This window comes from Eptatretus burgeri, chromosome 6 (genome assembly GCF_056783735.1).
Source record: "Eptatretus burgeri isolate ZD-2024b chromosome 6, Ebu_testis_v1, whole genome shotgun sequence".
NCBI classification, from domain to species: domain Eukaryota; kingdom Metazoa; phylum Chordata; class Myxini; order Myxiniformes; family Myxinidae; genus Eptatretus; species Eptatretus burgeri.
Window position 1 is genome coordinate 10,272,214 of NC_140966.1, and position 23,768 is coordinate 10,295,981.

Sequence of the window (23,768 nt, forward strand, 5' to 3'; positions counted from 1 at the left end):
CGACGTATCGACCTGTGCTGAACTTTAAAATGCTCATGTAATGTCCAATCGTCTCTTTTGATGTGATATGTCGATCTGTGTGTTTGTGTAATGTGTAATGTGTATTACTTGTTCTTCTCACTGCCCCCCTAACAATTTTTTTTCTGGTTGAGTCACCAATCTATCAAGCATGGCAGCAGCGAACCGTTGCTATTTGATTGCTCCGTTGGAAATCATTGCCAGGTCTCAACCTCCCTCGGAAGAAGAAGTGCTGGAACTGTTGATATACCGAATCGAGGTAGACAGGAAGTCTGTGCGGAAGGCGGTCAACGATGTCATGAAAATTGTCATTGAGCTCTGGTTGAAAGCCAGGATCCCACTACAGCGACAGGACACCATCCTGGCAAAGATTGAAAAACTCCACAAGGAGTTTGGAAACGTCAAGGGGAACAAGGGATGAGCTGGCTCTCAAGCGGTGCGTGAGGAAGCTTTCAAGAAGCGGACACAGAATCTCTTCGATGTTGCTACTGCCAATGCCCTGGACGTCCTCACGAATGAGGATAAGGCATTTCTGCTTGCTCAGCGCGAACCTGGTTGCCATGGAAAGCTGGGATCTGTTGACACACGGTTAGCTGCTGTGGAGGCCTGCGCCGCTCAACGCTGTGAGGAGCAGGAGCGACAGAGGCAGTGCGCGGAGGATGAAGCCAGCACGTCCATGATCCAAGTGAAATTGGAATCGTCGTCCACCTCTGCAGATGAGACCAGTCAGGAGGGGAGCGGAGACAGAGAAGCGAGACCTCCAAAGCGCCCCAGGAGGGCTATGACAAATGTGATCACGCCAAGTGTGGCAGCGGCTCTGGACAGGACCAAGATTACCGACCGGGGAGCAGTCTATGTCCTGTCGGCGGCAGCCCACTCGTTCGGCCATGACATCTCCGAGATGAACATCAACCGCAGCTCAATCCGGCGGCATTGGCGGAAACACCGGACGGATGCTCGTGTGGCACTCAAGGAGGAGCTATGGGGGGGGGGGGCTGCATGCTCATTGTTCATTGGGATGGGAAATTGATGCAAGACCTTCCAACCAAGGAGACCGTCGATCGACTTCCCATTCTGGTCTCAGGCAATGGAACGGTGCAGCTCCTCAACGTCCCCAAGCTGCCGAACGGAACGGGCTCTGATGGCCAAAGCAGTTGTCGGGGCACTCGAAGACTGGGACTTTAATGAGCGCATCGGTGGGATGTCGTTTGACATGACATCCTCCAACACTGGCCTGAAGAACGGGGTTTGTGTCCTGATCGAACAGCAGCTCAAGAAAGATCTCCTGTGCTTCGCGTGCCGCAATCATGTCCTTGAGCTGCTCCTCGCTGCGGCTTTCATGACGGTCATCGGCCCCATGTCAGGTCCAACAGTGATCGTGTTCAAGCGCTTCCAAGGTCACTGGAAGTTCATCGACCGGAGTCAGTTCGAGTCCGGTGATTCCCACCCCCATGTACGTCCTCTGCTGGACCATGTGGACAAGGACTGGTTCCAGAGCACCATCAACCACAAGGGCCTTCGGGACGACTACCGGGAGCTGCTGGAATTGACTGTGATCTTCCTCGGCCAGGTCCCCCCATGAGGAGTAAGGTTCCTAGCTCCCGGACCCATGCACCACGCAAGGTGGATGTCCAAAGCCATCTCCGCACTGAAGGTGTGGATGTTCCAGAGCCAATTCAAGCTCACAGCGAGGGAGGAGAAGGGCCTGCGGGAAATCGCCGTCTTCGTCAGTCGCCTGTATGCGAAAGCCTGGACACTGGCTTCGGAGGCCGCAGCTGCCCCTCGACACGACCTGCAACTGCTGAAGGATTTGACGACCTACATGGACGTCAACCGGGACGTGGGCAAGGCAGCTCTGACCAAGCTGCAAGGGCACCTGTGGTACCTCTCGGAGGAGCTTGTCGCTCTGGTGCTCTTTGACCCCCTGGTCACGGTGGAGGAGAAGAGGCAAATACTCACCTCACTTCACACCACGGTGGGAGATGAATCTCCAGGGCGCCCAGGGCTGCCCAGCCGGGACGTCTCAGGACTCCAACTGCAAGACATGGCATCAACCAACACGCTACGGTTCTTCCAGAAGCTGCACCTGGAAGACAGCTTCCTCGACGCCGATCCCGCGACCTGGCTGTAGCGGGAAGACTTCTGGACAGCAGTGGCCTTCGTGCAGGGACAGCGGTCATTAACAACAACGCGGAGCGAGGAGTTGCCCTCATCCAGGAATACAACCGAATGCTTACTCAGGATGATGAGCAACTTTAATTTCTCCTCCAAGTTGTCTCTTGTCATCGCGCGGAGTTCCCGGACTCCACAAAGAAGACCGTGGCTGCTGGTGTGGCGGCCCTGCAGGAGCAGGAGCACTAAGTCTGATGGGCCTAGGAGCCTTGTGGGACATTTTGCTTAAGATTTTTGTTATAGTTTAATACATTTAACTGTGAAATGAGGTAACCATTTATAAAATACTGTATGTTGTGTGTTATAAGCTCACATTTTGGGAATAAATGGCACAAAAAATTTTTTTCAAGGATTGTTGTTTTTATTCCTCAGGGTGAAACTTCAAGGTCGATGAGGGAGGGGTAAATGTTGTCCGATTGGAAAAAAAAAAAAAAGTTCACCAGGAGAGTTTTCTCGACTATTCCAATGAATCCCGGGGTTGGAGCTGAGAAGATCCGAAGTTGAGGAATAAGGACCACCCTTACACACACACACACACACACACACACACACACACACACACACACACACACACACACACACACACACACACACACACACACACACACACACACACACACACGCTTGGTGTTGGCTTAATGGTTAGGGTGGTGGATCTTTGGATCCTGAGTTCAAATCCCACTTGGCTGTTGAATTAATACCAGGTCGGGTTGACTTTGCCTCTCACCCTGAGGTCGGCAAAATGAATACCAGCTTCCTGGTATACTGTGTCGGTGACAACCCTTCCAAGATTGTGTCCAACAGCCAAGGAGACTGCTGAGGCAGCACCAATGCTTTGCACAGAGTGTGCGAATACATGTGTGCGTATATATATATATATATATATATACATATATATATATATACATATATATATATATATATATATATATATATATATATATATATATATATATATATATATATATATATATATATATATATATATATATTATTGTGGATTTCCGCCGGTTTGGCGTGCGCACGACCTTTTCAGCCCAATCCAGGCTGCGCGTCCACCGAACGCGACAATCTAGTCGTAGCTTCAGAACAAACGCCGAAACCCAGCTACAGGTGTTTTTAAGACACCATAAACTAGCCAATCCCTCTGTCCACGTGCTGCAGGGTCGATCGCCGAATTGTCGATGTACCTAATTATTCGCGCGGACAGAGATACCGGGAGTTTATACCTCGACGGGACCTGCACGAAAACAAGCCGCTTAAGCTGCTCGTTCCGTATGCGAATGCCGAGCGGTTATATAACGCCGAATCCCGTCGGACCAGATCTACGTTTATTGGCTTTAATTAGCTAGTTAGTATCCCGAACACATCATGGCAGTCAATGTGAGGAAAGGGACGCAACGAGCAGATGACATTCAACAATGGGGGACATTTATTTGAACACAGGCATGCAAGCAATGAATGAATGGGGATAGGGGACAGGACATGAGCAAAAGCGGACAGCCGATGTCTATTATGCAATGTACATACAGGCACATAACAACGATTCTACTTAAGGACAAGGCGCCACAGACTTTCATGCAAAACCCAAGAAAGAAAGAACCGGGCTCATGAGCCTTTAATGTGCTCAGGACCAGGATGACCGGAACAGGCCCTGAGAGGCCGGGCCGGCTTCCTGACCACCCTCGTGGTGACTCGATGGGTCCTTTTATGGCGACCCCTGGTGTCTCCGTTCGGCCGGTTGCATCGCGAACGCGCCAGTCATGTGGGTGGCTTGACGAGCAGCTTGTACAGTTCTCCTCGGTCTTCTGGCCTTCACTGCTGGCAACCCTTCCACTCCGAACTCCAACGGTTCAACATCTGCCGGTGGCTCGGCATTTCTCCAATGGCTCTCGACTGACCGCTCTCCAACCCAGCCAACAACACCCCCGCTCAAGCGCTCCATTCCTTGGCGGCGAGCAAACGCGGCTTTTTAAAGCCCCAAGGGGAGGGCTGCTGTGGGCTTCGCCACCCGAAATCAGCGCCCTCCCCCTTTTTACCTTTGAACCTTCACCCAGGCTGGATCCGCCCCTCTCACTTCCGATTGGCCAGCTTCTTCAGAGGGTAAGGCCTTTCTGATCCTTTTTGCAAGTCATGCTTGCACGCGGACGTGGTTGAAATCACCGGCTTCACGTGAACGTGGTTGAAATCACCGGCTTCACGCGGACGTGGTTGAAATCACTGGCTTCACGCGGACGTGGTTGAAATCATCAGCTTCACGCAGACATGGTTGAAATCAGTCCGCGTTGTCGTTGTTGTTATTGTTAAAATAAAAGATAGAGAAAGAATAACGGCTAACTCAAAGATGCACAGCCCTTTACACATTGGTGGGGAATTCTAACCTAGAACACACACTTACCGAAATAACTGACCTCTGGGGAACCTGACTGGTGTTCTGTGAATTTCCACAACTGCAACAATATATATATATATATATATATATATATATATATATATATATATATATATATATATATACATATCTTCTTCTTCTTCTTTCGGCTGCTCCCGTTAGGGGTCGCCAGAGCGGATCATCTGTATGATGCGCATAGTGATTTGGCACACGTTTTACGCCGGATGCCCTTCCTGACGCAACCCTGGTCGCCTCTTACGACACAGGGATATGGTACACCTATTTTAACCGGGGTATACACCGGCCCAGTACACTGGTACTCATTTCCCCGACCTCGGAAGGATGACAGGCTGAGTCAACCCCCTGGTGTATTAATTCAGTGGCCCAACGGGGCTTGAACTCAGGACCTTTTGGATCCCAAGCCGCTGCCCAAACCACTGCGCCAACACCAGGCTTGATCATATTGTTACGGATTCGCGCCCGCCGGCGTGCTGACGGCCACGTAACTCGAATCGCGGCACGTCGCCCACCGGACGGACAATCCAGTCGTGACCCTCTCGGACTAACGCCGGGAACCAGTCACGGGTGGACCTTTCGGTCTCACCGCGATCGAGCCAATCGGCCCCCGCGTGGGATAGGGTTGCTCGCCAAATTCGACCTACCTAAGTGCCCACACGGAGGGTCGACCGGGCGATCGCACCTCGCCGCAGGTCGACTTCGGACACGGGCCACTTAAGCGACCCGTTCCGTACTATCGGGATAACCGAGCGGTGTTATTCGTCGACCTCGACGGTTCGATTAATTATCGGGCGTATTCAGCCCACTACCAACCCTTTACGTGAAGCAAGATGAGGATTCAATGAAAGAAATGACGAAGCGAAGCGGGAAACAGTTCAACAATAAAGCACATTTATTCGCGATGAACGGAAAGCACACATATTCAATTCCACCAAAAGCACATAGAAAAGAAGAAGAAACAATGCAATTTTACACAAAAAGCAAATGCGACAATGCAGATCTAATACCGATTACGCGAGCACACGGCAACACTTATACAATTTTACTTCACAGACGGCGCCGACAACACATACCCAAAACCAAGGAAAAGAACACCCTCAAAGATGAGGCGGGCCTGAGGCCGAGACCGGGTCGGGCCTACCCGTCTGGTGATGAGACGCGGAGCGGCGATGGTGCCTCAACTCCGCGGGCCTCGCGGACAGTGTCTGGTAGGGGGTGGGAAAGGGGCCCCTTTCCCACCCCATCTCAGCGCGGGGGGAAACAGGAGGGGGTTGCTGATGCTCGGGGGAAAGGAGGATTTCTACTCTGCCTCGAGTCCCACGACGAGCGTCTCCACCTCGACCAGGTCGCGCCGTCGGCCTCCCTGGTGTGCAGCTCCCGGCACGACGCGAGCACCCCCTCGTCTGCCCTCGCCGCCTCTCCACAGCTCCGTCCTCTTCGCTCCGACTCCAACGCACACGACGACGACGACCAACTCCTTCTTGCTTCTTCTTCCCAACTCCACCGGCTGCGAAGTCTTAACTCTTTGACTGACGAACGCGGTCGCTTATATAAGCCCCGTGGCTTCGCTCTCTCATCTTTGACCCCCTGCCTTCGACCTTTCACCTCACTCCCCATTGGCCCGAGAAAAAGTGGGCGTGAATGCTTTTTGATCCATAAATTTGCATATAGCGACCGCCCTCCAACGCCCTGGAGGCGGGGCCAAATCGCCCCTCGCTCACCGATTGGACGGAACAAAAGTGGGCGTGTGTCGTTTTTGATCCGTTTTTGGAGCTGAAAATCTGTGGTTTTGTACACGCTGTTCGGCGCGCGCCCTGCACGAGTCCAACACCGGTACCCACAGGCGGCGCAAGAACGGTGGCGATGCGACGGTTGCGAGGTGTGACGTGAAGCGGCGCCGCGGTGGGTGGTTGATGTTGTGGTGGTAACAATGGCGGTTGGTCCAAAATAAAGATAGTAAAAGAAAAACGGCTATCCTGAAGAGTCGCAGCACGCATAAATGACATGTATTCCCACTAGACAATGGGTTTGGGCCTAACTACACATATACTTACCGAGATACCTCACCTAAGGGACCTGAATGGTGGTTTGCGAATTTGGTAACCACAACAATATATATATATATATATATATATATATATATATATATATATATATATATATATATATATATAATATAATATATATATATATATATATTTTTTTTTTTTTTTCTACATTGTGGAATGGGATTTACACACTGACAAAATTTCTTTCAATCTGAAATATGTTTTTATTTTTCAATGAGGAAGTTATATAGTAAGTAAAAATATATCTTATGAGTCATATATGCTTCTAAATATAAAATAACAAAACAGTACTTCTTGGATGACATTGTACATCGTTCCGAGTACATTTTGAATTTCCTTCATATAAGTGTAAACCTTCCTCGTTTGGTACTGTCCCATGTTCTCCACCTCAGTACTATATCCTATTCAACACTGTATTCTCCTCGTTTAGACACAACATTCTCAACATTTGGTACTGCACTCCCCACCCCCTCTATTGTTCGGCACTGTTCGGTGTTGTATTCACCTCATTTAGACACAACATCGTCATCGTCCGGTACTGCACCTCGCTTGCCCTCCTTGTTTGGTACTGCACCCCCCTCCCCTGTTCCTCATTCGGTACTGCACCCCCCCTCCCCTGTTTCTCATTCGGTACTGCACCCCCCCTGTTTCTCATTTGGTACTGCACCCCCCCTCCCCTGTTCATCATTCGGTACTGCACCCCCCCTCCCATGTTCTTCATGCGGTACTGCACCCCTCCCCATTCCTCATTCAGTACTGCACCCCTCCCCTGTTCCTCATTCTGTACTGCACCCTCCTCCCCCGTTCCTCATTCTGTACTGCACCCTCCTCCCCCGTTCCTCATTCGGTACTGCACCCTCTCCCCCATTCCTCATTTGGTACTGCACCCCCTCCCCATTCCTCATTTGATACTGCACCCCCTCCCCTGTTCCTCATTCGGTACTGCACCCCCCCCCCGCCTCGCCCCGCCCCTCGTTCGGTATTGCACCTCTCCCCACCCTCAACGTTCGGTACTGTTCAATACCCTACACCTCGGTGTACTGTATACTGTTAGATACTGTATTCTCCTCGTTTAGAAACAGCACCTCAGTGTTTGGTACTGCCTTTCCTGTTCCCCCTCCCTACTCCTGTTAGTTACTGCATCCTCCTTGTTCAATACCATATCCTTGTTCAGCACTGCACTCGACGGTTCATTGCTCCATCCCCCCCCCCCACCCCCTTTCGTTTGTTTCAGCATTTCCCTTTCCCAGTTCTCAATGTTATCATGGATTATACTAGTAATACATATGTCGGGATGGCATTGGAAAAAAATGGCCACCCCATCAAATGTGTACAAAATTATATGCTGAAAAGCTATGATAACGTGAAGTCATCGAGTGAAGTTGTAAGCCTCTAAAAGCCATACCTTTAATTCTCGAGCATTTTCAGAACTAACAAGAGTGATAAAGATGTCAGAATACATCATTCGAGTGCCAAATCAGGAGATCACAAAATGGCCGAATTGTACTTCTTTTCTCATCAATTTAAGCAGCCAACCTAGCACAATTAGGGGTGGTCGGATGACCTAGATGTATGCACACTCGTCTCTAAGCTGTCTCGCCTGGGTTTTAATCTCTACCGAGCTAAAAACTGTCATGCTGGTGTTTCACAGACAGGGTGATTAATCAATGTGTGTGCCATCCCTCAGATGGACATTAAATGGGAATCCCGTCTGGTGGCATTAATCGGTGAACGTCAAATATCTCATGGTGTCTTTCGCAAAGAGTCAGTGAGCTATCCCCGATACACTGAAAATAAATACAAATTCCTGCCCTGACTTCCCGTGTGGAAGTGGTGACCCATCCAGGATTGCAACCTTTGCCAAATAAACTGCTTCAGCATCAACTACCTTCTGTGGAGAGCATGGCTAATTATCTGATCTAACATTTACATTATTCTGCAAGAGTTTGTGTTAGTTTCACTTTTGTGGTGCTATTCCCCATTCAATATTTGTGGGAAGTTAGAAGTGTGCAAAAAAGGTGGATGATAATTCCAATTTCTGTGAAAGTCAATTTAATATCACAGTTACCTTACTGCACATATAAAATAAATCCGGAAATTGAAAAAGTTTTATTTTTGATCTCTATATTATGTTATCATGTGCGAGTAATATCCACTTACATACAAATCATACATGTGGGAAATACTTTGTGGATTTTTGTGCAGTAAATAATAATAAATTATTGAAGTAATTAACACCACAAGGGCATGTTCTTTGCTAATTTAATTCATTAACAAACAAGCTTAGTTATACTTTGCAAAAATCCAGATAAATTCGAACCACCTTTCGAGGAAAGTAATTATGCAAAATAACCCTGGCAAGTTTGGAAAATACTAACCATGTCGACCAATTCAAGACGTTATCGTGCATTTCCTATTTTTGCCAATTCTTAAATTTTTGCTGCAGCTCAACTAAAACTATCTGTTTTACAAGTGCAAAACAATTTGGACACTGATGCATTTAATACCACCAAAGATATTCAGGTGATGCAGATTTGCGTGTTAGAGTTGTCCTCTGCTGTCGATACTTTTCAAATGATTTTAGTACTTGTGAAATGTTTTTGGTTTTGGTTCTGTGCTTCCCATCCATATTTGTGTTGTGTGGACCCATTTTCTGGGGGTGTTGTCTTAGGGCATCGAAGAAAAGAATCTACAAGCTGGCCACATAGCGGCTTTACTGTCAGATTTCGACCTTGCACAAACCCTTTACCTATCCTCCTCAGACCCCTTGGCGGCACTAATGGTACGCTCCATCTTCCTCGCCTCTGTAGTTCTTGTTTCTCTACAAAGTTATTGAATTGGCGTCTCAGACCGATGACTTTCATTTAATTTATCTTTCATAGTTCTCCTCCTTCTCACTTTCAATTATCTTCTTATGAAATGAAATTCACGTAACGTATGCCCTCCTGCTGCTCTGTTTGCTCACGTTCATATATACATATTAAAGCAATAACTCTGCCATGGTCACTTCATATGATTGATTTCACCTTTGGACATACATTTCTCATGATTTGGGCTTTGTTTCTTTTTGGGAAGGATTCAATTTGCACAACTACAGTGGGAGCCATAACAGACAACCACATTAGGATAAGCATATTCTGCATCTTCCTTCACCGTTTCAAAACAAAACAAAGATTATGCTGAAGAAGATGTATGAAGTCATGTGGCAACACATCATATTGTAGTCTTATCTTATTGACTGCAATTATTTTTTGGAATGCAAACTGTGACACCTCTCCATTGCCACAAACAACTCATTTCTGCAATAAAATTTCAGTCTCGAGATTTTTCATTCCCATGCACGAAAGAGAATTCTCAGCTCTTGATTTACATTGAGTGTATTTGATAATCATACTTGATAACCGTTTAATTTTTTTGGGATTAAATAACCATGGCTGTGGTTTGCATTCACTATTTGATTAATTTTATGCTTGATCAATTGGCATTCATTATTGTGATTGAAACACTGATGTTCTGTATTTGATTCTTCTTGTTTTGTGGCAGCTGCGTTGTGACTTACAGCACTGGGAAAATGCAATACAGCTTGCAAAGCACCTCGCTCCACAGCAGATTCCTTTAATTTCCAAGGAATATGCATCACAGCTTGAGTTCACGTATGCTCATCATGTCTCAATTGTGCCAACATTACCATATTTATGAGAAGTAGGTTGTTGCAATATGTCTGTGCCATGAAGTGTGTAGCATCTTTTTGTGCAAGATCTGAAGACTATTCACTGATGGAAATTTCTGAGTAGAAATAGTTTTAATTGATTTGTTGGTCTGCTTTACTCTTGTGTTTACTCTTATTAAATGATACGAATAGATAAATAGGATGCATGCACCTTTTTCACCTCATATAAATATATATATATATATATATATATATATATATATATATATATATATATATATATATATATTTGTATTAACTATACATCTTCTTCTTTCGGCTGCTCCCGTGAGGGGTCGCCACAGCGGATCATCCTCCGTATGATCCGCATAGTGATTTGGCATATGTTTTTTATGCCGGATGCCCTTCCTGACGCAACCCTGGTCGCCTTTTACGACACACAGGGATATGGTACACCTATTCTAACCGGGGGCATACACCGGGCCCAGTATACTGGTACTCATTTCGCCGACCTCAGAAGGATGACAGGCTGAGTCAACCCCCCTGGTGTTTTCGACTTGGTATATATATATATATATATATATATATATATATATATATATATATATATATATATATATATATATATATATATATATATATATATATATATATATATATATATATATATATATATATATACATATATTAATTCAGTGTCCCAATGGGGCTTGAACTCAGGACCTTTTGGGTCCCAAGCCACTGCCCTAACCACTGCGCCAACACCAGGATATATATATATATATATATATATATATATATATATATATATATATATATATATATATATATATATATATATATATATATATATATATATATATATATATATATATATATATATATATATATATATATCTCTCTCATATATATATATATATATATATATATATATATATATATATATATCTCATATATATATATATATATATATATATATATATATATATATATATATCTCATATATATATATATATATCTCATATATATATATATATATATATATATATATATATATATATATATATATATATATATATATATATACATACATACATACATATACTGACAGATGCATTGCAGGTTGGGTGGTGTTGTATGCTAGAGAACATCCTTTCAAATGGATCAGCCAGCTGTCTTGTGTACGGCAACATCTCATGCCTTGCTTCAAACATTCTGTCCATGGCCCATAAGCCTGTAAATATTTTATTATGCTATTTACCTTCCAGGTTTTCATTAATTAAATCGTTTTTAATCATACTTACAATTACACCTACTTACGGGCACTCCCACCCACAACCACGGATGGCCGCCTCGTGTCCAAAGAGTCAAAAAATTGTAAAATTGTCAAGGATAGCACCGCGATCAATATAGTAATCACCACGATGAATCACGAGTTGAGGAAAGCATGGGATAAAGATGCCGCACCATAATCACCGATATTGTAATCACCACTGTGAAAGGTGAGGAAAGCGTGTAATTTGCCATACCACATCGACATAATAATAATAGCCAACATGAAGATGCTGGGAAAAGCGGTCACACAAAATTGTTCAGTGCCACGACCAAGTGATGAGTGAAGGTAAAAACAGGTACATCTAATTGGTCAGTACCACAACCAATTGATGAGTGAAGGGAAAAACAGGCACACCCATTTGATCAGTGCCACGATCAATCGACGAGTGAAGGGAAAAATGGGCACACCCAATTGGTCAGTACCACAACCAATTGACAAGTGAATATTGGTGACATAGCTACAGCCACACAAGCTGTATTTATTATCATCGACAGTCAACTACATATCACAAACTTATTTTAACACTTCAGCTTGTAAAATACACCCTCTGCTCTTGTATGTTTCCTTTTCACGAAGGAACAGCCTATCTGTATCTACTTTTGATGTGGATATGCACGAGCCATGCTGGTTGTCAAATAGGCCCACTTTGTTGGTGTTGACTTGTAAACTTGCATGTCAGCACATTTCCCTTCACAGGCTATTTCTTGACATGGACTGCAATTCCTATTGCATTACTTAAGTTTGGTACCTTTTACAAAACACTCTTCAGCAAAATGCACATAGCAGAGCACTGAATGGGGAGTAGCCTTTGGAAATCCCTTTGAGTTCATTGTATGGTTCTTCACCACTCTGAAAGAGCAATGCAGTGCTATTTTCATTGGTAAAAAAAAAGGGAGACCCCTCAGTCGACTGAGTTATTTCACTCTCTGACTGCTCAATAACTAGTAACCATGCATTATTGAGGTCGAAAACACCCTTCAGCAATATTGCAATACCCATGCATGATGGAACCTGTGCTAATTCCCAGAACAGACCTCTCCACATTACCACCCTTGAAGTGAAAACTTGCTTTGGGGCAGGGGATGTGGCTCAATAATAACCAAAATATCTAATTAATAGAATAGTTAAAAAAAAAAAATTTTACATTTATGTTCTACCTACTCACGCTGTCATCATATGAGAAGTATCAAGATGGTATCACTAATGCTTTATGGTAAACTATCAGCCTTTTCTTTGTTCTCCCCCAGGGGTGATTACGTGAATGCAATAAAGTATTATAAGGAAGGAATGAAGGAAGAAAAGGCAAGTGATGATCAAATTGTTTTTCTGCTTTTTTCTTTCCCCATATTCTTCATATCCGAACAAATATCCTTCTTATTTGCCTTAAAATAATGCAAAGCTTGAGTGTTTCAGGTTTTGGATTTAGCAACTTTACATTCTTCACTTCTGTGATTCCAGCTGATCTATGCATACTTGTTTCCTTGGCAGCATGAAGATCACATTAATGCATGCAATGCAGGCTTGGCACGTTCATCTCTGCATGTTGGGAATGTGAGGCACGGTGTGGACCTGGCATTGACGCATCCCAGCCAAATCGTGCAAAGAGATTGCGCAGCTATACTGAAGGATATGAAAGTATGTTTGGAAAAATGTGAATTCTGTTAGCAGCTGTATTGTGCAAAGACCAAAGACCAGTACAAAAAGGGTGCTCTGAAGGCATTTCGATTGAGAGTGCATGTTAAAAAGCCAGAAATCCAGCCCAAGATTTTTATTGAAAATGGATGGATGATGCTTTCTTTTTCTTTGATCGATATTTTTATTGAGAAAGGAAATCAAGAAATTTGTGTGCAATTGATTACGTTTTGTTTGGATGTTGAAGCATTGTTTGCCAGGGAGTGTTCTTATAAAATTATATGAGATCGTTCTATGCCCACTTCGTTCAAGTTATCTCTGTAGGATCAGGAAAATGTCAAGTCCTTGAGCAAAGTTTAAAAAAAAAGTAAAAAAAAAAAATTTTTTTTCAAGTTATTTGAATGGGATGCTCACAATGGTCCAAGACATGCTAAAAAGAGTACAACCAGGTGTATGTCAAAATTAAGATACATTTATATATCTTCATACTAATCATATATGCTTTTATATTGAAAGCTTGAAATGTTGGTGTGTCTTAGATTATTTTGAGTCTCTTATTTGTACAACTTTTTGAATGCCCCTCTTATTATGGGCGATAGCTCAGGAACTTCATTTTTTGGAAATCATTTTTCACTTTTTGGAAATCATTGTTGACCAGAAATATCTCTGGTGTTCTGCTCAAAGATAAGTTAAGTGAAATGGATAATGGGATGTTTACTACGACTACTACTACTACTACTACTACTACTACTACTACTACTACTACTACTACTACTACTACTACTACTACTACTACTACTACTACTACTACTACTACTACTACTACTACTACTACACCTTTAACATGTCCAATTATTCCCACCTTCTTGTGGGTCGGCCAGGGAAGGTTTTTGGCCCAAGTCTTTCACGAACTGGCTGGTCAGGTCCAATATTCAAATGAAGGTGGCATTTGGATTTGAGCCAGAGTGCCAACGAACACTCGCTTGCTCTTCACAAAGGACACTGTGGAATTTATAACATCCAAAACCAATGCTAACAGGTCTTACACCCAGTTTCAACGTCCATCCGATGGACGGTACACACATTGATGCCTCGCCCTGATTGCGAAACACGAGGATGACAGTTTATAGGCATATCGGAGCCGAGATTCGAACACAGCTCAGAGATGAGTGTGTATAAGTCTAGCCTATCCTGTGAAAATAATGAGATTTTGACTTGTAGGCTAAAAGGGGTTGTTCACGTTTTTTAATATCCACCCCCTGCTTTTTACTTCAAATATTAAGGTCGATTGGTATTTTTATGTATTTTATTTAGAATGAATTATGAAGTGGCATTTGTCATGCATTTTACTTATTGTACTTCCCACCATGCTTTCGTCCTGACCAAAGCTAACCCTGTTCTCACAGCAATTTTTTGATGCTGGGTTGCTGTATGAAATGAGCCAGAATTTTGACAAGGCTGCCTCCATGTACATCCGCTGTAAAAATTGGTGAGAGATAAATAGAGAGGCCAGGGGGCAAGAGTTGAAGGTCACCACAGCAGGAAAAAAATGAACACTTGTGCAACAAATGCAATTATGATGGCGCAAGTAAAAGTACAGTATTATTTGTTTTTGTTTTTCCTAAATACACCTGACAAATCTATGTACTGCCCTTTGTTCAATTTATTTGTTCTGGTCAATGGGTGAGAATTGTGGTTTCTTTTCAAGGAACTCTTCTTTCATATGCTGGTTTCTAGTACCATATGCACTTCTTTTTGTCATTCTCCAGGGACAAGGTTGGTGACATATTGCGACAAATATCTTCTCCCAAAATTCTGCTCCAGTATGCGAAAGCCAAGGAAGCTGACCACAGGTGAAGTTTTCTCTCTGTGAGGAAATTATTTTTATTTTATATTGTGGCCTGGCAGAAAAATGCACTTTTCCTTCCCCCACATGTGAGAGGTCATGTTCGATCTGTGACCTGCTACAGGTACCATGTAAACCTGCACTAACCTGTTCCATGGTCGGGTTGTCGGCGACTAAACCGTCTCCCCCACCAGGTTTTCTGGTGAGGAGGGTGTTTGGATATGTACACCCAGCAGGATTAAAAACAAAACCTGTCAAAGGGCAGAGGAGCTCATTGTGAGCCAACGGCCATCCATATCTAGTTCCCAACTGTGTCTGCGGACTTCCTCCTGCAGTTGGGTTACTTTTTATGAGGAGGTTGGTGGCAGGATTTGCACTCCGGCCACCGTAAAACCCTTCATTCCGCAAAACGCAAAAACGCAAAAAAATCTGAAAGCCCACTCCGTGGGAGTACCTCCTGTGCAGCTTCCCTTCGCAGGACAGCTCACCGGATGACGGGATTGGGGCAAAGCCTTCGGGACCCCCAATCTTTGATGATAGGAGGGAAACCACGGGGTAACATCCCTGGGTCAGATTGCGGGAGAGTGTGTCGGAGTGGTGCTGAGGTGTCGTCCACCAGACGGCGGTCTCCTTGGGTTAACCTGAGGCGGTCCCTTCGGGTGGGTGCCTGGAATGTCCTATCCCTAAGAGAGGATGATCACCTGTCTCTGTTATCATCTGAGCTCAAGCATTTGGACATCGGGATTGCAGCTCTCTCTGAGGTTCGGAGACCGGATTGCGGCGAGATAATGGTGGGTGGTTACACCTACTATTGGTCTGGTCGCTCTGATGGTTACCATACCCAAGGAGTTGCTGTAGCTGTGTCCAATAAGCTGACCCCAATGATAATTGAGGTAACACCGGTCAACGAGCGTATTATGAGATTAAGGATTCGTCACTCCTCAGGTGTCATTTCCCTGGTCTCTGTTTATGCTCCGACTGAGGCGAGTGATCTCACCGTGAAGGATGCATTCTACGCCACGTTCGAGTCTGTGGTTGATCAGTGCCCCAGACGAGATACACTTCTTGTCTTGGGGGATTTCAATGCATCGACTGGAACTGATAGGGATGGTTATGAGACATGTGTTGGTCCTCATGGGTCAGGAACTATTAACCAGAATAGCACTAAGTTCCTTGACTTTGCAAGAAGTCATGGACTTAGGGTGGCTGGTTCATGGTTTCAGCGCCCACAAGCTCATCGCTGGACTTGGTATTCCAACGCTGGCGGTGTGGCAAAGGAGATTGACCATGTCCTCATTGACGGTCGTTGGAGGATGATCAAGAACTGCAGGGTCTACCGGAGTGCTCAGTTCCTCAATACTGACCACAGGCTTGTTGTAGCAACTCTAAAGCTGCACCTTAAATCATGGAGAATGGTACCATCCCAGCCTAGGCTGGATGTTAGCAAGCTCAGGGATGAGAGAGTAGCTGAGGAGTTTGCGAACAGGCTGAGTGGACACTTGGGGGGTCTGGGTGCTTTGGGGGGTCCTGAAGAGTTGTGGAGTGCCTTCAAGACCACCGTCCTTGATGTTGCCGGTGGATGTCTTGGAGCTCACCACAGGGCAAAGAAGAATTTTGTCTCTCAAGGGACACTGGATACCATTGACCAGAGTCGCAGGGCCAGGCTGAATGGCAGAGCTGAGCTGTTCAGGGAGCTGAGGCGTAAAACTGTACGTGCACTGAGGGTGAACAAGGAGGCCTATGTGCGAGGAATCTGTGAGGGGGTAGAGCATCACCTGTGGACAGGTGATTCTCGTCCCGCTTACAGGGGAATTCGCGCATTGCGTTCATCCAAGCCCATCCCTCAGAGCACTGCAGTTCGAGCAGAGAGTGGTAAGCTCTTGAGAGAGGAGTCTGAAGTGAAGGCCCGCTGGGCCGGTTACTTTGAGCGGTTGTACCAGGCTGATCCCCCAGCTGTCGAGTTGGACGTCAAGGGTGTTACAATCCCTGTTGCTGACCCTCGAATCAACTGTGGTCCACCTTCGCTTGTGGAAACACGGGCTGCGGTGAACCAGTTGAAACGGGGCAAAGCTCCAGGGATCTGTGGCATCCATGCTGAACTTCTCAAGGCTGGTGGAAATGTTGCACTCGTGTCGTTGCATGCAGTTTTGTGCTCTGTCTGGAACACAGGCATCATCCCAACTGACTGGAAGAGGGGCCTTGTTGTCCCTCTCTGGAAAGGGAAGGGTGATCGCCAAGACTGCAACAACTACCGAGGGGTGACGCTGCTCTCAGTGCCCGGCAAGGTCTTTGCTCGGATAATTCTTGATAGGGTTCGCCACCATCTGCTTGAGCACCAGCGTCCAGAGCAGTCAGGCTTTACACCAAAGAGGTCAACGATTGACCGTATCCTTGCCCTTCGTGTCCTCACCGAACGCAGACGAGAGTTTCGGCAGGGGCTGCTTGCAGCCTATGTTGATCTCTGTAAAGCGTTCGATTCAGTGAATCGGGATGTCCTCTGGAGGATTCTTGGTCTTAGTGGGGTGCGACCAAAACTCATCGATCTGATGTCTGAACTCTACTCTGGTACTGAGAGTGCTGTGAAGTGTGGTGGTACCATCTCTGACTTATTTCCAGTTGTTACTGGAGTTCGTCAGGGGTGTGTACTGGCCCCCACACTTTTCAGCACTTGTATGGACTGGATTTTAGGGAGGATGTCGGAGAGATCAAGCTGCGGTGCATCGTTTGGGAATGTCAAGATCTCGGACCTTGATTTTGCAGATGATGCAGTCATCTTTGCGGAGACTTTAGACATCCTTTTGGGGGCCCTCGAGGTGCTGAAAGAGGAGTCGGAGCCGCTAGGATTACGGGTTTCTTGAGTTAAAACTAAGATCCAGGCTTTCGGTGACATCTTGGATGCTGCTGTCCTGTCTGTTTCTGTTTGTGGTGAGGATGTTGAGGTCATGGAGAGATTCACTTACCTTGGCAGTATTATTCATGTCTCTGCTGGCTGTGAGTCAGAGGTCAATCGACGTCTGGGTCGGGCCTGGGGAGTCATGGATTCACTGGATCATGGGGTGTGGCGCTGCCGGTACCTGTGCGGGAGGACGAAAGTCCGAGTCTTCAGGTCCTTGGTACTTCCAGTCTTGCTCTATGGATGCGAGACTTGGACTCTGACCAAGGATCTGAGACGGAGACTTAATTCCTTTGGTCCCAGGTCTCTTCGGAGAATCATTGGCTATCGCTGGTCGGATTTTGTGTCCAACGAGCGGTTGCTGAGAGAGACTCGGATGAGATTTGTTACCTGCATAGTCCGTGAGCGTCAGTTGCGGCTGTATGGACATGTGGCTCTTTTTCCTGACGCTGATCCTGCTCACCAGATTCTCTCAGCGAGGGAGTCTCATGAGTGGAGGAGGCCAGTGGGCCGACCACATGCCTCGTGGTTGCAGCAGGTTGACCATCATCTCAAGGAGATGGGGATGGGCCTGGCATCTGCCTGGGGGATGGCCAGACGGAGGCCCCTGGAGTACCGGCGGAAAGTGGACGCAGCGACGCGCTGTTCTGGCACATGCTCCCATACCTGACCCTGACATGTGAGAGAGGGAAAAGCTATTTCCTGAGAGTGACGAGAGTGGGAAAGATATGTAATCGAGGTGACCTTTTGTAATACATTGTAACAGCTGCTGGTAAAACAAGCCTGTGTTTTCTGTTTCTGGTATGTTGCAATTAACAATCTGTTGGCCGATTTGATGGGGTTTCTCACCCCTGCAAAGTCTGTTTCAGTGAATATAATGCAATTATATTTTGAGTATGTAAAATTGATATGGTGAATTATTTATGGAAATAATTTTTGTTTTGTTTTATATATAATGCAGATGGACAGACGTAAGTAGCAAGAAATGTAGACTTTGCATTAAATGGGTTTGTCTTTTCAAATAGTAGAACCACAACAGAATATTTAAGGTTATTCACCGGCCAAAAGGTTATTGAATGCACTTTTTCATCGGTTGCACTACCTCTGGCTTAATCAGCAGTAGCAACTTGATGGTCATCAATTCTTAAAAGTGGTAAAGGCATCTATTTGAGATCATTATCTATCTATAAGTCCAGCAATGTGTGTGTGTGTGTGTGTGTGTGTGTGTGTGTGTGTGTGTGTGTGTGTGTGTGTGTGTGTGTGTGTGTGTGTGTGTGTGTGTGTGTGTGTGTGTGTGTGTGTGTGTGTGTGTGTGTGTGTGTGTGTGTGTGTGTGTGTGTGACCGCTGTTTCTCGACAACCACTGGTCCGATCTAATTGAAACTTGCCAGGTATATTGCTGGGGACCTGAGGATGTGCCTTTTCAAGGTTTGATATTAATCGGACAAGTGCCTCCCAAGTTATGGCCATTTATTTACCAAACCAATGACAAGACACGTTGTTGCGTGGGCGTGGCCGATGGGGAAGGGAAGCTCAGTCGCGTTCCCCATTACGGGTTACAACGTACGGGCTTCTGGAGAGTGATGACTTCGTGTATTCGAATAATTTCTAGATTTCTTATGCGCATTTATAGATAAACACAATGCCCCAAGTTATGATCGTTTTCATATTAGACGGTGCATACATTTCGGTAACATCAGAGTGAGCTGGTGTGCTCCGAACCAGGAAGTAATTTTTTTTCTCTTCTCTTCTCTTTTTGTTTTTCCTTGCGATGACATTGCGAAAAGGCAAAATACGTTGGCGCTAATTGAATATTTGGGCATTAAAACTAAATTGCAAATAATCGTAACTGCGAATAATATGCGAACTTCTGGGCCACGCACGTGCGGGCACGCGAGAGCGAAGAAACGGCCTGTGTGGTTGTTGTTTCTTGCTCGAGGTTTGAATATTTATTTATAATTTTTTTTTTTTTTACGGGCACGTACTAGTTATGATAAATAAGAAAAAACTGAGACGTTTCTGAGCATAAACTTTGCTGTGGGCAAGACATCGATGAGGTTTATCTTCACCCGCTTGGAGTACACGAAAAACAGTCATATATATATATATATATATATATATATATATATATATACTGTATATATATACTGTATATATATGTACTGTATATATATACTGTATATATACTGTATATATATATGTACTGTATATATATACTGTATATATATATACTGTATATATATATATACTGTATATATATATATATATATACTGTATATATATATATATATACTGTATATATATATACTGTATATATATATATATATATATATATATATATGCATACTGATTGAGCAATAAACTGATTTTATCATCCTTGTTATCATTTTATTTTTTTTCTCAATTGAAGCCAAAGATCATGGAAGAGTTATTCCAGTTATTCCAAGACTAAAATGGACTAAATTAAAAAAAAAATTGTCACATCTACACAAAATACCACATTATGACAAAGTGAAAACATGTTTTTGGAAACGTTTCAGAAAACATGTCAAAGGCACTTCTACAAAGTATTGTAGAACCCATCATTCCGCACTTCTACAAAAAGTACAAAATAGGGTTGAATACTAATTGACACGACATTTCAGCTTTTAATTTTTAATTAATTTGAAAAAATTTCTACAAACATGTTTTCACGTTATCATTATGGGGTATTTTCTGTAGATCGGTGACAAGAAATTTAAATTCAATCTATTTTAAATTCAGGCTGTAACACCACAAAATGTGCCAACAGTCGAGGGGTGTGAATACTTTCTGAAGGCACTGTACTTACAGATAATTTGCTTGTGGGGGGGGGGGCATCATCCTCCAATATAGCAGGTGTTGCTATCGTAGGTTTCTACCAATCGTGGGCAACCAATTGTGTCGTGGAATTTTTTTTTTTTTTTTTTTTTTTTTTTTTTGTATACCTTGGTCGAGGCTCGTATGAGAGCTAACACACAACTCACAGCAAGGAGGCATGAGACAAGAGGGGCGGGAGTGGAAGGGACAAAACATTGGGGAACAGACACAGGTGAACTGTGGAAGGGAGAGGGATGGGGATGGGACGGGGAACATGGCGAGGGGAAGATGGACATTAAAGGGACTTTCAGGAAGGAAAGCAGGAGAATTGAAGGAAGTGGGCTTGGGTGGATTATCGGAGGTAGAAAAGATCGAGGATTTGGATGGGGGAAGATAAGAGGTGGTGGTGAACAGCTGTTTTGAAAGCCTGAAGGGAAGAATGGGAAAGAATAGAGTGAGGAAGTTTATTCCAAAGGCGGGAAAAAAGAGGAATGAAAGAGTGAAGATGAGCAGTGATTCGTGATTTTGGTAGTTTTACCAGAAGGGGGTTGTTGGCGGACCTTGAGCGCCCTGTGGAAATGTGGTTGGGACAAATCGCAGAGAGAGCAGGGGGGCAAGGCTGGAGAGAGTCGGTAGAAGACAGAAAGACCACCGACCAACCTGCGGTGATTGAGTGAGAGGCCCAAAGACTCAGCTTCATTGCGGGAGATGCCAATGATCTTAAAAGCCCTGGTTTCGACAGCGTGAAGTCGAGAAAGGTGGGAGGCAGGAGCACCAGCCCAGAGGGGAGAGCAGTACTCCATCAGGCTACGGACAAAAGCTTTGTAAGTGGTCAGGAGCTCAAGAGGGCCGAGGAAGGACTTTGCACGACGGAGGATTCCCAGTCGGCGACTGGCTTTTTGGAGGCAAGGTTGGAAATGTGACTTTCCCAGGAAAGGTCATGGCAGATAGTGAGACCCAGAAGCTTGAAAGAAAAGACTTCTTCCAGAGGATTGTTGAGAAAGTGGATGGGGGAGTTTTGTAAACGGTCCTTTCGAAGAGACATAGTGAGAGTGTGAGATTTGTCTGGATTGAAAGACATGTTCCACGTGTTGGACCAGTTTGTGATTTTATCCAGATCTGCAGTGAGTGAAGAAGCTGCTGCTTGCCGGGCTGAGGGATGACAGATGGTACGGCAGAGGGTTGAGTCATCGGCAAAGAGAAATAGAGGATTTTCCAGAGAGTCCGAGAGATCATTGATGAAAACCAGAAAAAGAACAGGGCCCAGAACGCTACCTTGAGGAACTCCAGCCTGCACAGGAAGAGGAGATGAAAGAACTCCATTTAGGGCCACACGTTGACTGCGACAGGAGAGGAAGTCTGCGAGCCATGAGTGGAGATGGCCTTGAATACCATGGGCAGAGAGTTTGGTGAGTAGGGCAGGGTGCCAGACTGTGTCAAAAGCACGTGATATGTCCAGGGATACGGCTCGGATTTCCTGTCTGGCATTGAGGACCTCCATCCATTGATGGGAGAGCAGTAGCAGCATATCTAGGGTAGAGTGACCTGGTCTGAAACCAAATTGATGATTGGAAATCAAGCCATTGGAGAAGAGGAAGGATTTCATGTCTGAAGCGATGATGGATTCCATAACCTTGCTGATGATTGGGAGAAGGCTGATTGGTCTATAGTTACAGGGATCTGTTTTTGCACCTTTTTATGCAGGGCAGTGATGTTAGCAGATTTCCAAGCAGATGGCAGATGACCTTGGGAAAATGAGAGGGTGAATAGAACAGAGAGAGGGTGAGCAAGAGCAGAAGAGCAGGCTTTGAGGACACGTGGGCTGATGCCGTCTGGACCGGTTGCAGAATCTGACTTGAGGTTTGAAAGCAAGCTCTCCACCTTGTCAGGAGAAAAGGATACAGAGTCCAGGGACAGTTGGGTGCGACTGGGTAAAGTGGGTAGAGATAGTGATGGGTTTGGGACACAAGATTTAGCTGCAAACACCGAGTTTAGACATTCAGCTTTATCACGTGTGGAATCAGCAGTGCGGCCATTTGAGGTAAGGGAGGGGATGGAGGGGGAACATACACCAGAAACAGATTTGATTAAACGCCACCAGGATTTTGAGGAGGGAGAGAGGTTTGAGAGTTCAGACTTGAGATGAGAAAGATGTTGTTTTCTGGCTCTCCTGAGGGTAGCTACACACTTGTTCCGAGCTTTGTGGAAAGAACTGAGATTGCCCTCAGTTGGGTTTGCTTTCCATGAGGCAAAGGCAAGTTGTTTCAGGACAACTGCCTCGCCACAAGCTTCAGTAAACCAAGGGCGGGAGGAAGGGTAAGACAACTGAACACGAGAGGGGATAAATCTGTGCATGAGGGAGAGCAAGTTTCTTTGAAAGAATTCCCAGGATGAGTTGATGTTTGAGAAAGTAGTGATAGGAGACCCGTCTGTAAGTTTGATGGCTGCTCGAGACCCTGCCAGTCGGCTTGAGTGAAATGCCAGACTCGACGGCGGTGAGGTGGTTCTCTGATAACAGCCAGAGAGATGTCCACTTTAATAAGGACGTGGTCAGAAGAACCAATTGGAGCGAAGGAAGAGCAGCAGATATTGTCAGGGAAATTTGTCAAAATCAGATCCAGAAGAGATGGAGTACCATTGGTTGAGATCCCGGTCGGGAAGTTGACCGATTGAGTCAGTCCCAATGAGTCACAGAAAGCTTTTGCTGATGTCCCATGGCAGGTGAGAGAGGTACCCACACCTAGCCAACTGGCGTGATGACAATTGAAGTCGCCACATAAGAGGAAGAGAGAGTTTGGATGAGAAGATAGAAGATGGTCCATGTTTTCGGAGAGTGAGGTGTAGATGGAGTCATCACTGTTCGGTGGACGGTACAGTACACATAT

General features: G+C 45.1%; 1 protein-coding gene across 12 annotated transcripts in view; it reads left to right on the forward strand.

Moving 5' to 3' along the window:
- The window catches only part of LOC147024233 (WD repeat-containing protein 19-like), a 137,192-nt gene that overhangs the window by 57,458 nt on the left and 55,966 nt on the right, over positions 1 to 23,768 (forward strand). For all 12 annotated transcript variants that reach the window (XR_015058933.1, XR_015058934.1, XM_085883940.1 and 9 more), the window contains 6 exons: positions 9,341 to 9,451; positions 10,213 to 10,322; positions 12,923 to 12,977; positions 13,164 to 13,310; positions 14,714 to 14,796; positions 15,077 to 15,160. Coding sequence is in view for 10 of the 12 variants with exons in the window: in XM_085883940.1 (XP_085740066.1) it covers positions 9,341 to 9,451; positions 10,213 to 10,322; positions 12,923 to 12,977; positions 13,164 to 13,310; positions 14,714 to 14,796; positions 15,077 to 15,160 (590 nt within the window). In the remaining 2 variants the exon portion in view is untranslated. The remainder of the gene's footprint in view (positions 1 to 9,340; positions 9,452 to 10,212; positions 10,323 to 12,922; positions 12,978 to 13,163; positions 13,311 to 14,713; positions 14,797 to 15,076; positions 15,161 to 23,768) is intronic.